The sequence below is a fragment of the Megalobrama amblycephala genome, linkage group LG14 (genome assembly GCF_018812025.1).
Source record: "Megalobrama amblycephala isolate DHTTF-2021 linkage group LG14, ASM1881202v1, whole genome shotgun sequence".
In the NCBI taxonomy this organism is placed as follows: Eukaryota; Metazoa; Chordata; class Actinopteri; order Cypriniformes; family Xenocyprididae; genus Megalobrama; species Megalobrama amblycephala.
This window is the reverse complement of record NC_063057.1, coordinates 37,061,563-37,079,515: the sequence shown is the minus strand read 5'-3', so window position 1 is coordinate 37,079,515 and position 17,953 is coordinate 37,061,563. Positions and strand designations below refer to the sequence as shown.

Sequence of the window (17,953 nt, the reverse complement as noted above, 5' to 3'; positions counted from 1 at the left end):
CTATAAAATTCAGATAACGGTTTAGATCAAATTAAATTTATTAGTGGTAGTTAGTCTATTTTCCACATTTGATTAAACATATCTATGTAATTAATGGCTAAATAATCATGTGCCATTCCAATTATTTGTCACAAAGCTGCAGATGGCAGATTATGATATTACAGAGTAAATTATGACAGTATTAAATCACGTTTAATTGAAATTCAGAAGTACTTCTTGTTTACTCTTATGGAGACTGATTTATTTAGTTTACCCCTAAATGTTAATTAATGCATTAATTATCAAACATGTATTTCAGTCAGGACCACTAAGTCAAAAATTACAAGAGACAAAATTTAGTCAATTTTTTATTGGAATATTTTGCTAAAGTTACAATTTGGCGGTATGGCTCTGTTATAAATTCCCCATCCTTTCATGAGCTCCATGAAAGCCAAGACCGGGAACAGCAGCAGCTTCTGGGGACAACCTCCCATTTTTTAACTGGGAGAGCAGCAGAAAATCCCCCTATTGAGAACAGAGCATGCATCAATGACAACAGAATGACACTGATTAAGTTATACACAAGTTTAAGGAGGAGCTGGGGAGGAGGTGGGTTGCAAGCAGCGTGCAGTGGAAGCAGCCAAGCAGGCAGAGAGACGGAAGCTGCGTTTAAGTAATGCGCCTTATTTTAGAGTTGCCAATGGAGTCCATAGAAATTGGATCAGCTGATATGGGTGGGGTTGGAATTTGAGAATCAGCTGATAGCGGAGCTTGACTACGAGGCCTGCCTGAACTAACGCTGACGCTTAATTAACGCATAGTTAAGGCTGCTGTTTTCATGCATGAATCCTGTCGTAGTTAAGGATCACTCTTCATTAGTTCATGATTAGTTCATATCTTAACTAATCATAAGTTTATGTTGAAGTAACTATTAATTCAGGTATTAGTTCATGATTATTCATGTACTGTTATTGTAAAGTGTTACCCTCTACAGATGTCTGCTAGAGAGGCGCCTTGTGCCAACGCCCAGGAGGAGGCAATACTTCGAGTGGAGTGAGCTCTCACAGCAAGTGGGCATAGCTCCCCGTGGGACTGATACGCCAAGACGATGGCATCCAGTGGGCCAATGTCTGCTTAGAGACAGCCTTTCCCTTCTTCTGGCCTCCATAACAGACAAAGAGCTGATCTGAGACCCTGAAACTCTGTGTATGGTCCACATAGAGACATAGAGCATGCATTGGGCACAGAGATGCTAGGGCTGGGTCTGCCTCCTCCGGGGGCAGTGCTTGCAAGTTCACTACCTGGTCTGGTCCCTGAAAGGAGTGGTGGGAACATTGGGCACATATCCAGGCCGGGGCCTCAGGATAACATGAGGGTAGGCCAGCCCGAACTCCAGGCATGTTTCATTGACCAAAAATGCTTGCAGGCTCTTGCAGGCCCAATTCATGGAAGTGAGCGCAGTCAGTAGCACTGTCTTAAGAGACAGGATCTTATTCTCAATTGACTGCAGGGGCTCAAAGGGAGCTCTCTGTTGGGCCGTTAAGGCCAGAGAGATGTCCCAAGAGGGGAAAAAGGTAAGGTCAAGGAGAGTTCAACCTCCTTGTACCTCTCAGGAATCTGATGACCAGGATGTGCTTTTCCATGAACGTACCCTCTACTGCGTCGTGATGTGCGGCAATAGCGACAACATACACTTCCAGGGTGGAGGGAGACAGCTTTCATTCCAACCCTTCTGCCTGGTGAGAAGAGCACCATTCAATGAACAGGCTCCACTCGACATGCCTCCTTAAGGGGAAAGCTGAAGTGATGGTGTCTACTACAGCTGAGGGTAGGTCACTAAACCCTCCAGTCCAGAGACCACATGTGGAGGTTCCAGGTGTCTGGACACGGGTGCCATATGGTGCCCGTCCCTGAGAAAAAATAAACTAACTAATGCAATTAGTTATTTTTTGGGGAGTAACACAATATTGTAATGAGTTACTTTTAAAAGTAACTTTCCCCAACACTGCCTATATAATATTCTTAATGGGGCAATTTTAACTTGTGTCACCAGATGTCACCAAAGTATGTCAAATGTTGAGGTTTTGGCTGTTTCAATTCAGTGGAATGAACATTTTAAATATAAGAATATTTTAGTGTTTCCAGTTAAGTGTGCCATATGCATCAGATGTTTAGCCAACGGTCCATGGGCGTGACGTCTGAGGCTGAGACTACGTGCATTGTAGCTTCTAAGTGAGAGTTTCACCAATCACTTGTCTTTTTTTTTTTGCAGGATTGTACATATCTCATGCCCGTAGGCAGGGGGGGTTCGGGTGGTTCGAACGAACCCCCCCTCACTGCCAAAGGTTCAGAATTTAAGTAGTTTTTTTTTGTTTTTGTTTTGTTTTTTATGTGATTATTGTCATCATTGTTTTAATATCAATGCTTGTGACAAATATTCTGGGTTGCTGTTTCAAATTCCCTTACGAAAAAAAAGTTAATTTTATGAAGTATACTTGAGTAATGTTCAAGTATATTTATAAGTATACTTTATGTAGTAAGTATACTAATGTCAATATTTACTAGTAGTAAACTTGTAAGTGTACTATTTTAATACCGCTTGGGACTAAATTGGCCCACTTGAAGTATATAAAAGTATATGTTTAAGTGTACTATAAGTGTAACAGTAGTAAACTTTAAGTGCACAACTAGTTCATAATTATGTTTCTCATTTGTACTGCAAGTGAACTTATGAGTGTACTAGTAGTATATTATTTTATTACTTGTAGCAATTTTTTAGTTTATGAAAGTTCACTTTGACGTATACTCTCAGTAAACTACTAGTTTAGTAGTTTTACACTGCAAGTATACTTACACGTTTTCTTTTAGTGTACTCTGAATAAACTACTAGTTTAGTAGTTTTATACTGCAAGTTTTCTTTAAGTGAACTCACCATCATACTTGTAGTTTACTAATAAAATATTATTTTTGCTCTTTTAGTGTACTCTCAGTAAACTACTAGTTTAGTAGTTTTATACTACAAGTTTACTAATTATATATTGTTTTTTCTCTTTTAGTGTACTCTCAGTAAATTACTAGTTTAGTAGTTTCATACTACAAGTTTACTAATTATATATTATTTTTGCTCCTTTAGTGTACTCTCAGTAAACTACTAGTTTAGTAGTTTTATACTACAAGTTTACTAATTATATATTATTTTTGCTCTTTTAGTGTACTCTCAGTAAACTACTAGTTTAGTAGTTTCATACTACAAGTTTACTAATTATATATTGTTTTTGCTCCTTTAGTGTACTCTCAGTAAACTACTAGTTTAGTAGTTTCATACTACAAGTTTACTAATTATATATTATTTTTGCTCCTTTAGTGTACTCTCAGTAAACTACTAGTTTAGTAGTTTCATACTACAAGTTTACTAATTATATATTGTTTTTGCTCCTTTAGTGTACTCTCAGTAAACTACTAGTTTAGTAGTTTCATACTACAAGTTTACTAATTATATATTGTTTTTGCTCCTTTAGTGTACTCTCAGTAAACTACTAGTTTAGTAGTTTTAGACTACAAGTTTACTAATTATATATTATTTTTGCTCCTTTAGTGTACTCTCAGTAAACTACTAGTTTAGTAGTTTTAGACTACAAGTTTACTAATTATATATTATTTTTGCTCCTTTAGTGTACTCTCAGTAAACTACTAGTTTAGTAGTTTTATACTACAAGTTTACTAATAAAATATTATTTTTGCTCTTTTAGTGTACTCTCAGTAAACTACTAGTTTAGTAGTTTTATACTACAAGTTTACTAATTATATATTATTTTTGCTCCTTTAGTGTACTCTCAGTAAACTAGTAAACTTGTAGTATGAAACTACTAAACTAGTAATTATATATTTTTGCTCCTTTAGTGTACTCTCAGTAAACTACTAGTTTAGTAGTTTTATACTACAAGTTTACTAATTATATATTATTTTTGCTCCTTTAGTGTACTCTCAGTAAACTACTAGTTTAGTAGTTTTATACTACAAGTTTACTAATTATATATTGTTTTTTCTCTTTTAGTGTACTCTCAGTAAACTACTAGTTTAGTAGTTTTAGACTACAAGTATTCTTTAAGTGGACTTAACATCACAGTTTACTAATTCTTTATTAGTTTTGCACTTTAAGTACACTACGATATTTAGGTATTAATTATTATACTTTAAATATACCTTTAATTGCACTTTAAATTATAAGTAAGTTCTTATGTACACTATCAGTGGACTACACAAAAATTCACATACTCAGAATTATGAACATAAGTTATCTTTATAAATCAATAATTTCAAACAAATCTATTGTATAGGATTCTACATAAACTTAAAATAACAATGACACTCACATTTATACTCCAGTTCAAAACAGTAAACACAATGTTTACGGTAGTGTCATACAAGATATCAGTTCCTAAAGAAACTACAAATCCAAACAATAATTGTTCAAATATATGACAACAAAAATGTTCTCCCAAATACATCATCCAGAATTAACACAATAAAACAGTCAAAACTACATGCTATAGTGATATGCAATTCAAGTTTCTGAAAACTAATGCAATAATTTCTATATTTACCAACAGACAGCTGAAAATGACCTTTAAATGTCTAACTTTACATAAAATAAGATAATTTTTGGGGCATCATCAAAGGGGTCTTGGTTCTTTTGTTTCCTCCATTGTGTGATTATTTTCTTTTTTTCTTTTGTGACATTCACAAATCCAAACTGATGATCCCAAATGAAACTTTTATAGATTAGAACTTTTCACAAAATGTTTGGAATGTTCCTTTTTGATCCATGTTGGAGGTGACAGTAATTTAACACAATCACTGTCACCTCCAACGTCGAACATCATTTTGAAAAGTAGAAATGTATGAGAAATGTGTAGGAATTTATTTCATTTTAAAAATGAAATTTCCCTTAAATTAAATACACTCACCAAATATAGCATCAAGTTTTGTGCTATCAAGCTGTGGCTTTGATTCCACATCTTTGTGTGCCCCTGACTGTCTTCCTGTCAAGCTTGAATGAGACAGGGTTTCCCTTCCATAGACAAGCACGGCAAGGTCCCCGATGTATACTGACGGATTTGCCGTCAAAATAAATACTAATTAAATCATTGCCATTCACCACACTTGTTTGTGCTTTGTATAATATTAAAATGGTTTAATTTGAGTTACGTCTGGTAAGGAACACTGTTAGTTGCAGCAGTCACTTTGCTATAGCAGTCAAACATGCTGCAATGCTTCAGATTTATAGAATGTGGTATTTGTAACTATTTTATGAGGTTGCAGGTGTTTAACCCTACACACAACTACCTTTTAAATGTATTGCTTTTAGCTGCATTTTCATTAAGTTTAGTAAAGTGAGCCAACACTTTCTGTAGTTTTGCTCTGTCAGCCATGACTGTAGAGCACAAAATGTAAACACACAGTTGCAACGTCAAGTTGTGTGTTTGCGTTCAAAGGGCTGATTTTTATTATTTTTTAATTCATATAATTACCTCTCATGGCATCAAGTATCTCTTTAATGTTGTCTTCTTTTAGCCTCCTGTTCTCTCTTTTAAGTTCCTTCATTTGCTGTTGTACCTTACTCCAGTTTCTGGCAAGTATGTCCTCATCTGATGAGAACTCATTTTCGATAGCTGACTGGAACACAAAGAGCAAAAAGAAAAGAACAAGAAAAAAAGGTTTCCTCTAAAATGTGCAAATCTTAAAATAATTTACCTGTAAAGAAGTTTGCTTTGCCATCAGCTCCTTCTTCAGGTTTTCAATCATTTGGTCTGCTGCCTCTTTTGGGGTACATGTTGTGTTTTTACACTTTTGCTATCAAAAATGACAATTTGAAGTTGTTCAATACCAGGGATTCAATTCAAATTGATTTGTATAGTGATTTTCAAAATATAATTCCAAAGCAGCTTTACAGAAATGCATGTTTGTGTTACAATTAAAGCAGAGTAATATATTGCTTCATTATAGCAATGGACATTTGTATTTGTCCTAGATTCACATACAGATGTATTTATCCATCTAATTACCTTTTTTTTTGGCTGTTCATTCTCCTCTTCTTCTACATCCTCCATCAACCAACTGTTTGGCTTTGTCTTCCTCCTCAGTGTTTGTTTCCAGATGTCTTCACCCTTAATGAACTGTTCCCTTTTCTGGCAGAGATCACTATAGTTGTCTGTCAAAAAAAGTTGTGTGTACATTGTGAAAAACTGGGTTCTCCGCTGTTCCTAAAAGACAGTCTGTGATATTTTTTTGCTTGTTTACTTATGTCTAATCCGTTAAAATTAGTGATGCAAACCTTAATTAAAAGATTAAAGTTAACTTACCACCGAACATTAAAACCTTTGCAGGAAAAAGGGCTGGACAATTTTTCTTTTTTCTGCCTTTTTCCCACTTCACACTCATCCATCCATCATCTTCATCCTCGAGTGTGGGACATTGTGTTATAATTTTTGAACAATTTTGCTTGTCTTCAGTACTCATCCAGTCAATTTTACCCACTTCCACGCTCTTGTCCTTGAAATAATAAATGGCAAATGCCATCGTTTAAGTGTTGTGACTGACGCTTTTTCTTTATTTTATTTTCTTTTTGCTTTGCAGTGTTTGTTGCTAACAATAGGTCGTGTTGTTAATTAGGCAAGAGCTAAGATTCGGATGTGCGCGAACGGATCACATGACTAAATATCACGACAGACGGTTACAAATTATTTAAAAAAAAAATTCGGAGATGTATTTTTGTTGATGCAGGTGTTTGCAAGATAAATAATGGCAAAGTGTGCAGGACCTTACAAAAGGTACAGATGACTCAGAAATAATTCCAAGGAGAACCAGGTTCAGATGGATTGAAAATGACAATATGGTAAGACATTTTTATTTTTAAAGTCGACATGAAATTTTATTTTTGTAGCGCATGTTATAATCTTGTGGTGAAAAATTAATCCGAACAAGTACACACACACACACACAAAAAATGTTTGCCGTGGTAATCTTTAATCAAAATCTGAGAAGTTATTTCTGGTCTGGAATCATCTGGAATAGGTCTATTTCACAAAATGGCGGCCGAGAACGGAAGTAGGGAAGCGTTTCTTCCGGTCGCGCCGACGCCCACTACGATCGTCATTCATTACCATAATGGACCGCGAACAGCTCGTTTTTTCCCAGTCATTAATTAACTTACCAAAAATAAGAATAGCAGATGTTGTCCGTTTTGTTGATAGTTTTCAGGGAGATGTAAGACGATCGGAATTGGATAAAGGTTATAAATTCTTTTTTGAGCAATTCATTTTTGATTATCAAGGTATGTATTATGTTCGGCAGTTGTCATGGCAGAAAGATCACTGTTGTTTTTATGGATGAATTTAAAAATGGTTTTAATAAAAAATAAAATAAAAACCTTGTTAACTGTGTATGTGTGTGTTTGGACACTTCAGTCTCAAACATTATTTCAGGGAAAATTGTTATTAGGGCCAGGTGTTATAGGTCCTTACGAAAGCGAGAGGAACCACATCAGCTTGAGGTAAATACACAGGATTTAATAATAAATGCTATGTTTTCTAATAACCAGATTGTTTCTAATGTATTACTTATCTCAGTGTCCTTATCAAAGAAGCTATAGTTTAGTAATAACAGCACCACCTGCAGTTACGATTAACATAACATAGCTTTTATATTATAGCAATGGCCATTTTAACCCTTGTGCATTGTTTTGGGCATTTAAAATTAAATTAAAAGCTCATACTTACTATAGATGTACACACAAAATAAGTAAATAAACAGGAATTATGTCATTGTTAGTGTGAAATCTAATGGCTTGTTATTTCATTCATGTTATTTTAAGTTTTTTTCCCAGTAGATGGCAGCAAACTTTACAGTGAATTCGACTTAAAAAATGTTGCTATTTTAATAAAAACATGAAAATGAAGAAATGAAGGCAACTAAAACTACCATAACAATTGTAGACTAAAAAAAATAAAGGATTGATATTACATGTTAAATTATATAAAATTTAGTTACAAAATATAATATAGTTACAAAATCACATTATACCAGTTAAATAGTTCAATGTACTTCCTAAATGAACAGCACACAAGGGTTAAATAAAGATGTGAAATAAAAGTCTTTCTATCGCGTTCTTCAGATCACACTTGAAACCATCACCCCACCTGAACTGACAGCATATACATGCTCATGTGCTGCTGGAAGAAATTTGTGCAACCATCTGGTTGCATTACTGTATCAGACAACACATTTTAGTACGCTAGGCACCAAGAATGTTCCGGCTGCCCTTGCATGCACAAGCAAGCAGCAGTCCTGGCATAGGCCCCGCACCCAGGTAAAATAAAAAAAGAAAACTCCTCATCCTTCAAACAGATTTAATTTAACAACAGTTAATAATTAAGCAGTAATAAATAATAAATCAGCAGTAATAAATAAAAATAAACGTAAAGTGGCTAATGTGCAAATAAAGTTACAATCTTCCAGTAAAAATATATAAATGTTTTGTCAGGGGATAACTCCTGAACCGGTGGATGAGCTTGTGGTGCGTAAGCCGAAAGCCTCTGGCAGGAGCAGTGTGTAGTCAACATCTGCTTCCTCCAGCTCACCACGGACACCTCTTTTTGCCGTCCGTGTCTGGCGTGATTTAACATCTCCCCAATTGTTCCAAGAAAACCTGGAAGGCACAGCCTGCGGTGTAAGGTATTTACGACCGGACTCTGGATGGACGCGGACTTCATCCTCTTTGAAGTGCATAGCACACACAAAAGTATGGCAAGCCGTTTTAACATTTAACAGCTAGACTGGATATGCGTTGCGGATATCTGTATTTCAGTTTTGCCTCGTCGAAAAGAACATTTCAGATATCCGCGACTACATTCTTCCTATCCATAATTGTCATTTCAGATATCCACAAAGACATTCTTCCTAGGACAAATGACATCACTTTTGCCATTCATTTGTATGGGGTTTATCATTACAGATATCTACAATTCAGTTGCAGATATCCACTATGTGAATTATGGATATCTGTAACTGAATTGTAGATATCTGTAATTCCAGTTTGAGATATCTACAATTTGATTCTGACTAGTCACAACTCCAGTTCAAGATATCTATAATTCAACTCAATTCAAGATATCTACATGTTCCTTTTCAGATATCTCAAATTAAGTTTTGACTAGGCGAAATGACGTTGTAGATATCTGTAACCGGAATTACGACTAGTCAAAATGGCGTTGTAGATATCTCAAACTGGAGTTAGGGATAGTCATAATTTAATTGTAGATATCTATTGTCAAGTTATGGATATCTTGAAATGAATTTTGATTAGAGATATCTGAAATTTGAGATGTCTGTAACTTTCATTCCGCCTAGTCAAAATGTAATTACAGATCAAAAGGTTTGTTTATAATAAATTAGTTTGATAAACTAGCTGAAGGGTTTTTTTTTTTTTTTTTTTTTTTTTTTAATGAGAGATCACATTTCAGGCTATTGAGGCAAGACGTCGGCGAATGTCTGCATGTGAGGAACCCTCAGATGGGGTGTTGATCAAATTTAAATATCCAAATGGACACACCAATATGAGGAAATTCCGCTTGTCGGAGCCAATCCAGGTGATGTGTGTTCAGCTTGAGAAAATATCAAGTGTCTTCTCAGTGGTTCAGTGGGTTGTAAAACTTGACTGTTTCACATCTTTTTAGATCTTGTTTGACTTTGTGGGACAAGATGATATTGCCAGTGAAATCTTTGTGGTGCAAGAAGCCGCATCATCAAGATCAGTTGAGAGCAGTTCCTCCGGGTCAATAATGGATTATGGCATAAAAGCATCCTCAACTCTATATGTGCTTTGGTTTTCAAATAAGGATGTACAGGTAAATGTGTTGCATTTTATTTCCAGACTCAAATGAAAGCGGAATGTGTTTTGGTTTGTGCAAGCTCGTGTATTGTGCATGTTTGTCTTCAGGAAATTCTCTCAGATCAACAAAATGATGGAGCTTATGCCCTACACCATACATCTCATGGTCAGTCATCACTGTCTGAGACCTCCACCCAGCCAAGTCTCTCTGTGCCCTCTTTCCAGCCACTGCTGTCTGAGCCCTCCACCCGCTCACTGCTGTCTGAGCCCTCCACCCACTCACTGCTGTCTGAGACCTCCACCCGCTCACTGCTGTCTGAGCCCTCCACCCAGCCAAGTCTCTCTGTGCCCTCTTTCCAGCCACTGCTGTCTGAGCCCTCCACCCGCTCACTGCTGTCTGAGCCCTCCACCCGCTCACTGCTGTCTGAGACCTCCACCCGCTCACTGCTGTCTGAGACCTCCACCCAGCCAAGTCTCTCTGTGCCCTCTTTCCAGCCACCGCTGTCTGAGCCCTCCACCCGCTCACTGCTGTCTGAGACCTCCACCCAGCCAAGTCTCTCTGTGCCCTCTTTCCAGCCACCGCTGTCTGAGCCCTCCACCCGCTCACTGCTGTCTGAGACCTCCACCCAGCCACCGCTCACTCTATTCTCACAACCACAAGAAATCCTGACTCTTCATGATGAACCATCACTCTCTCCTTCATCTGCACAAGAACCAATCATTATTCTTGATGAACAAGATGAGACTGTTTCACAAAATCAGTCTCCTGTATCAACACATCACCTTGGAGAACATGTGGATGAGTGTGTTTTTCTCATTAACTTGATTTTATATATATTTTATATATTTTTTTCTATATCTTGTTACATTTAATCAGGTGGTTAAAATAAAATGCATGAACTTCTTTGTTTGCAGGACTGATCTACAGACCATATTGAAAAAAATGGTCAGCAAAGTTGATGGAAGCTTCTGTCCGACAAGCAACCAAATAAATGTGTGCAGGGATAATGTTTTACTGTGTAGCGTGCGGGCATTCAAGCGTAGGTTCTTCAACCCTGAAGCAAAATTGGATGTTGTCTTTGTGGATGAAGATGACAATGGTGAAGGAGCAGTTGACGAAGGTGGCCCGACAAGAGAGTACCTAAGGCTGTTGATGAGGGCTGTCCACCAGTCAAATATCTTTGAGGGACATGAGAAAGACCGACAGTTGTCTCTTGATACTCAAGGTAGGGAAGCCCAAATTCTTAGGACTGTCCTCATTCAACTGGCAGAATTCTAGAAGTGTATACACGGAAACCCATTTAAAAATGATTGCTCCCTTATTTCTCCTGTCTGATTTATTGTTTATTTTGTTTGTTTTTTGTGTGTTGGGCAGGTTTCATCCTGTTTGTTGTCTGTATCGTTATTTTTATTTTAGTTATTTTGCCTTAAAATTTGTTAACTCTTGGTTAGGATTTTTCCATGATTCTTCGTTTCTTTAATGTACTGAAACACCTTTTTGAAACATGTTTTGAAAGGTGCAATAAGTTTTGTAGTAGCACTAATATTAATCATAGCCTTTTAAGGTATTAAATTAACAAGCATTACAGCAGAGCAAGATTTTACTGTTATTTCTTTAATTTTAGCTTTGCAGACTAAACTTTACATGTGGGTGGCAAAAATGATTGCTGTGTGTGTGGTCCATGGAGGAGTCGGTCCACATTTCTTTTCCGAAAGGCTTTTCCATCAAATCTGTGGGATACCAACACGCCCGGCCACGGTGGATGAAGTTGGTGACCATACTTTCAGGGAACAATTAATAAAAGTAAGCAGGAGAAAGGTGTTATACATTGAATGTACAGTACTGTGACACAGCCCTATGTTCTTTTAACTTTCTATTTATGAATTGCTTCAAACGTGTTCAGGTTACCTGCGTCACTCGGCCTTCGGCCTCGTGGCTGCGGCCGAACCACAGCCGTGAGCATATCCACGAACATTCTCATGAACACGAGTGCTATGTTGCTTAAACATCTAATTTATATTGGGAAGGTATCTTTACAAGCCAATTTTGGACTCCCTCACTGACTCACTCACTGACTGATCTCTTTCTCTTTTCTTTTCTTTTTTTTTCCCCCTGTCTGTCTTTTTAGATACAGGAAGCAACAACGGTCCGAGAGGCGAACGGTGCAATTGCAGAGGCAGCAGATAGTCTCAGCATTATAGGTGCCTTAAGACATGTGTCCAGCCTGGAGGAGAAGGACTCCCTTGTCCAGTCAGCTGCAGACTTCTTTGTCAATGGAAGATTGGCGACTGCCCTGAACCAGTAAGTGCCTCACCTGTCTTATCTGTCCGAAAAATGAAACTGTCATTGGCCCAGGGTGATTCACACATTGTAACATGGTTTTTATAGGTTTGTTGAGGGGTTAAAAACCCTTGGTTTACTGGAGGAGCTGAGGAAGAATCCGGCAGTGTTCTACAACATGTTTGTCAGTGAGGAGATTCCACTACAGGCGAAGGACCTATGCACTTTATTTGACGTGGACTTCTCTGCGCAAGGCAGCAACAGGAGAGCACGAGAAAACATGACAATATGCTTTTGGCGTGACTGGTTAATTGATATTGAAGGTATACTATTTATTGTACAAGTTATAATAACATGGACTTCATAAGTACAATTATTAGTGGTCATTTTGTTGTCCTGGTTGGCAGGAAAATAAATGCTGATAATGCCATAGTTGAAGTGACATTGTGAAGTCTGGTTGTGTGAACATGGGTAGCTCCCTTAAACTTGTTCATATTGTTTTGTAATATTTTACCAAAAATGTACTTTACTGAGGCTTTTGTGGTTGATATTCACCACAAAGTCCTTGATGTCAGCATGCAACTTCCAAATTGCTCCAAAGTAATGCATACAAAAGGTTAGGGCTAGGCGACATGGGCTAAAAATAAAATCAACATGTGTTTTAAGGGGCCTGAATTACTGTTTCTCAGAATACTGTTTCTCAGACTACTATTTCTTATGTTACAGAAGGAGAATGCAGTCCAGTCACCCTAGAGAAGGTATTGGAGTTTACATCTGGAGCTTCAACAATGCCTCCACTGGGATTTCCACACCGTCCACAAATTCAGTTCCTTCATGAGGGCAACAGACTATTCCCAGAAGCCAATACTTGTATTCTTGTACTCCGCCTGCCGCTGCACTCTTCCTATGAAGCTTTCAAACAATACATGATGGAGGGAATTTTGCAAGCTCCAACCTTTGGTCTTGCATGATGTCACTGTGTGTAAAACTTGGAAATTCAGTTTTCACTTGAGCTATATTTGTGCTTAGAAGTTATTGAATAGAATGCTGTTGAAGAAAGTCACTGGTTCAGATGTTAATTATAGAATCTCATGCACTTCAAAAAAAAAAATTAATTAATTCAGTAAAAATTAGATTCAGTAATCCTGTTCATTTTGCATGAGTAACAGTTCACTTGATTTGGCGGTTATTCAATATTGAGTTTTTCAGCTAACTCGAACTTGTGTAGTTTTTTTTTTTGCTTTAAATTATTTTTGTTAATAAGTTATAAATTTATGTTTTACTTGTTTTGAAAATGTATATTTTCTTTAGGTTTTATGAGACATATTGGGCTTATAGTTCATGGTTACTATGATGACACTGAGGTTGATCTAATGAATTAGATATCCTTTATAAACCAACTGTAAGGAATTATTGGGCTTATAATTCAATGAGTTTGATGAAATCACACATTACAGCCAATATGTTTGGTTTATGTACATGTTGATGAATACACAGTGAATACAGAGAAGGCAAACTAAAGGTCTGGCTGGTTTGCTGGATGTCAACCTCAACAGCTTATCGTAGTAACCTGTCCCCATCACAACTCAGTCTCTGTTCTGATTAGTGGATTGATGTTAAGGTATTTTTGACCTCTTCTCAACTGGTAATCTAAAATTCTCATTCAAGCCATTAAACATTCTGTTTTTCATACATTACCAGTTTATTCATCTTTTTTTTTATTCATCTTTTCATCCCATTCAAAATAGTTAGATCCTTCTCCACTTTTCCAAACATTCATATTGAATTTTCTTTTTCATGCATTTTCAGATCTTGTCTATTGATTCATATTCCATTTAAACCTTAAGATGTTTCACGTTTTTCATACATTACGAGTTTTATTCAACATTTAAATCTCATTCATACTAATTGGATGCTTTTCCACTTTTTCTACGAATTATAACAATGGGAGTAGAAAGGAACAAAACGAATATTGTCAGCCAACAGTACTACAAAAAAAAAAAAAAAAGACAATAAAACATAACACAGCACCAACAGTGTTGTTAGCTACTGCCAAATCTAGCACACCTGGCATTAGCGCCATCAGCTGCAGCTGCACTACCCATACCACCTTATTTTAACAGAAAATGTAACTTAAAGTTGTTGAAACTAAAAATGTCTTTCAGTCCTGGATAATATATGCAGCCAATAAACTTTTATCTCTGGGCTTGGAATTAGACTATACCTGAGTTTGCAAAATACTGATAATTGCAGTACAGCAAGCCTGATATTTTATCTTTAGATCAGAAAGGTGTTGGATTGCATTGTGTACAGATGTCTGTTGTTGCTGAGTGAGGATGAGTTGAGGTGGCTCTACATTAACAGCTGGGAACTCTTCCTCATCAAGTGTAGGCAGTGTTTGAATTCCATACTGCGCTAGGATGGCATCAATGTTTTGGTCGCTGTAGGGATTTTCCCCAAACACATTGTTGACAGCTGTGCTGTCTGATGCAATGTTTTTGAGCATGCCCTCTGTCCAGAGTTGAGTTGGTGTGCGATTATTTTCTGTTCGCAACGGATGGAGGTTCCAGGCCTGTCTAAACTGCTCCAGTCTTTTTTGAATCTCAGGAAGATAAACAATATGCAGTGAAAGTCTGTGGACATCATCATCTGGGTTTAGAACCTCTGAATCCTCTAAAGAGTAGAACATAAGATAAAAGTGTTGCAACACATGCAAAAATACATCACGCCAAAGGCGTTCAATTCTCTGATTGTGAACTGATTGTCCGGTTATGAAACCTCTGTGTTCAAGTCCTTGAACTAGATGCATGAATAAAGCCACAAGGATGTTTTCACCACCATGGTCAGATCTGACTCTTGATGGTAGGGCATAGAGGCATGTTGCTTTCAAAAACTGAGAAAGGACTGTTGTGGCACGATTGTCTGTGCTGCAGTTGAGGTAAGTAATCAGACGGGAGTATCCATCAATTGCACCATGAATCACAAAACCCCATCTAGAAAGGTTGAAAAACAAATATTACTTTGAAGATTATAATACTATTGACAGTAGTCTGGAAACAATATAGCTGTAAACTTTTTTTACTTGCTGAAGTTCTTTTCAAAATATTAAAAAAAATGACAAGTCTGGTAATAATAACCTTATGAGACGCATGTTCCCATCAATGTGCCACAAGCTATTGGGGTAAGGTACATGATAAACACGTCTTGCAACTGTCTGGCTCCATCTCCTTGCAGCAGCAGTAGGATTGACCCGTGTCAACATCTCACGCACCCTGGACCGTGTAACAAGCACACCCTGTGCACGCAACAGGGCTCTTATCATCTGCAACAGATTTGTAAAAAAAGATCTAAATTGACATGATATTCACAAAACAATGGCACACAAATCTGAATTAAATACAGCCTAAAGATAAAGACCTCCAATTACCTCATTTCCAGAATTAGGATATTGGCTCTGAAGTTGCCTCACATGTTGTTCTAGTTCACCATCATCTATTGCAGACAGCATACTTCTAACAGGTATACCCAACAACTTTGACTTCTTGTACAGAAATGATGAGGAGCATCCCAGTATTTCAGCAGTTTTTGAAATTGTATGGCCTTGCTTCAGCAGAAATTCAATGTGTTCTCTGGTAACATCAATGGCTGGTCGGCCTCTTCTCCCTACAAAAAGAAAAAGTCAACTAAGTTTAAGTGTTTAAGCAGCATTGGACTGTTTATTTTTTGTAATTTTATAGTATATATCATCATACCAATTCTCATACATGCATTGAAATTGCATATTGTTAATGAATAGGCCAGTAGGCTACACTGGAAATGGAGAGACTTGTGGAATTGCAAAAATACAGTATTTATTGCTGTGACCAGTGTGGACATAACAGTGGTGTAAGACCAATACATTTAATGATTGCACAAATAAGCACATTAATAAATATAAAGTCAGAATTATTGCTAATTAGTATAGACATAAATGCGCAGCGCCGTTGTTTTATCCATTAAGCACAAATAAAAGACTGACAACGCCAAATGTTCAGTTTTCTGATAATATAATTCACATAAGTGTGGCAATATATTATATAACAATTATATTAATACTAATTATAAAAATAACAACAGAGTTGCTTAATGCAAGTAAATGGTGGTCTGATCATTTTATGGTTTCTATACTGTTTATGGCAGAAGAGCTCCTGCACGGAGCTTCATGAGATTGCGCTGCATTTTTTGTCGTTTTTTTTTTCTTCCTACAGCTCCCGCGGTGAACCCTTCTACTGTCTATGGGTGAGCCGAGAAAACCATAAATGTTAAAACGGCCGGATTTCCCCTTTAACGTTAATGAATATGATAATACATGAATACAGTGATAAACAGACTCACCTGAACTAATGCGCCTGACAGAGAAACGTCTGTCTTCCCCAGCATGGAAATTTGCGTCTATTAGAGTTTTCAGTTGAGCCAAACTGCTTTTGAGTTCATTGTTTGTGTCTGGTGATAGCAAATGCTCAATTCTTCCGAGATTTCTTTCACAGTTTTCAATAGAACGACGTTCTATCTCTCCACAAATCCCCTGTGTGAGGGCTCGTTGAATTTCATGCCATTTTCTGGTGTTTTTTTCGATTACAGCCAACGCCATGACTGCTTCTTTCTTCTTCTATTCATAGAAATAAGGAAATGATCCCCTTCCCAGGGAAGGGAAATTACGTATTTATAGATATCTAAAATAGAGCAACGTCATGCACAATAATTTGCACTAGTCATAATGACGTTTGAGATATCGTTAACTTTCATTCTGCCTAGGCAAAACTGAATTACAGATATCTGCAATTGTCATTTAAGATGTGTGACGAGTTGAATGTCGTTTTCAATGACGTCATTGCAGATATCTGTAATTCAGTTTTGCCTAGTCAAAACTGCATTACAGATATCTCTATCTGTCGTTTCGACTAGCCACAATTACGTTACAGATATCTCGAATGACAATTCTGACTATCCAAAATGTAATTACGACTAGTCAGAAAGACGTTGGTGATATCTACAACGTTAATTACGGATAGTCGAACTTAACTTTTAAATGTTAAAACGGCTTTCCATACAAAAGTGCTACCCTTCCTCACTGTAAATGACGCCCCCTCATCTCTTCGTATAGCCCAAATCCAACGCTTTTTTGCATTTTCATCGCTCGGAAAGCCGTGAAACGACAAGTAGGGTTGTTTCTTCTTTGAGTTGCAACACAAAGGCACGCTACAAGACTGACTACTTTTAGTCTCCGCCATTTTTCTGGAAGCGCTTTCACTGATCGTAGCGGGCGTCGGCGCGACCGGAAGAAACGCTTCCCTACTTCCGTTCTCGGCCGCCATTTTGTGAAATAGGCCTATGGCGTTCCTTTTCTGATAACGTCAGTTTGACGGCTTGGGTTGAAAACGCTTAACCACTCCCCTCAAACCATTAGTCTGCTATGAGCAGAGATGGAGACGAGGATCATTCCATCCTTATGTTCATAAATATTGTTCGCTAAATGTCTTGAGAACTGAATTGTATTTTTGAAATTCAATAAAAAAATATACTAATAAAATAAATAAAGTTCAGATATTTTTGCTCTTTAAACCTTTTTTGTTACACAATCTTTCCCACCCAAGTTACACCACGAAAACATCGAACGTTAAGTCTTCACATTTTTTGATAAACCTCAAGGGTAGGCCTATGAGCAATATGGTATGGGTCTAGTAATCTATTATTTGGCTGTACATAGCAGGATCATTGGATGTAGCTATGCCATGTTCAGTAATAGGTCTTTGGCTATTGTTAGC

General features: G+C 37.1%; 3 protein-coding genes across 3 annotated transcripts; 1 reads left to right on the top strand and 2 right to left on the bottom strand.

The window, feature by feature from the left end:
* Positions 1–4,598: 4,598 nt before the first annotated feature.
* Positions 4,599–9,010, bottom strand: LOC125244550. Its single transcript, XM_048154624.1, has 4 exons — positions 6,342–9,010; positions 6,045–6,190; positions 5,734–5,832; positions 4,599–5,655 (listed from the first exon to the last, which is right to left on the bottom strand). Exons 1-4 carry the CDS (start codon positions 6,556–6,558, stop codon positions 5,494–5,496), a joined length of 624 nt encoding a protein of 207 aa, XP_048010581.1. The 5' UTR covers positions 6,559–9,010; the 3' UTR covers positions 4,599–5,493.
* Positions 9,011–9,496: 486 nt separating this feature from the next.
* On the top strand, positions 9,497–13,238 carry LOC125244544 (G2/M phase-specific E3 ubiquitin-protein ligase-like). Its single transcript, XM_048154613.1, has 8 exons — positions 9,497–9,626; positions 9,714–9,884; positions 9,977–10,671; positions 10,784–11,094; positions 11,494–11,672; positions 11,998–12,170; positions 12,258–12,472; positions 12,876–13,238. Exons 1-8 carry the CDS (start codon positions 9,525–9,527, stop codon positions 13,118–13,120), a joined length of 2,091 nt encoding a protein of 696 aa, XP_048010570.1. The 5' UTR covers positions 9,497–9,524; the 3' UTR covers positions 13,121–13,238.
* A 594-nt stretch (positions 13,239–13,832) lies between these two features.
* On the bottom strand, positions 13,833–16,839 carry LOC125244546. The gene is made up of 5 exons (XM_048154615.1): positions 16,524–16,839; positions 15,577–15,812; positions 15,287–15,471; positions 14,292–15,142; positions 13,833–14,238 (listed from the first exon to the last, which is right to left on the bottom strand). Exons 1-4 carry the CDS (start codon positions 16,777–16,779, stop codon positions 14,368–14,370), a joined length of 1,452 nt encoding a protein of 483 aa, XP_048010572.1. The 5' UTR covers positions 16,780–16,839; the 3' UTR covers positions 13,833–14,238; positions 14,292–14,367.
* Between the last annotated feature and the right edge of the window lie 1,114 nt (positions 16,840–17,953).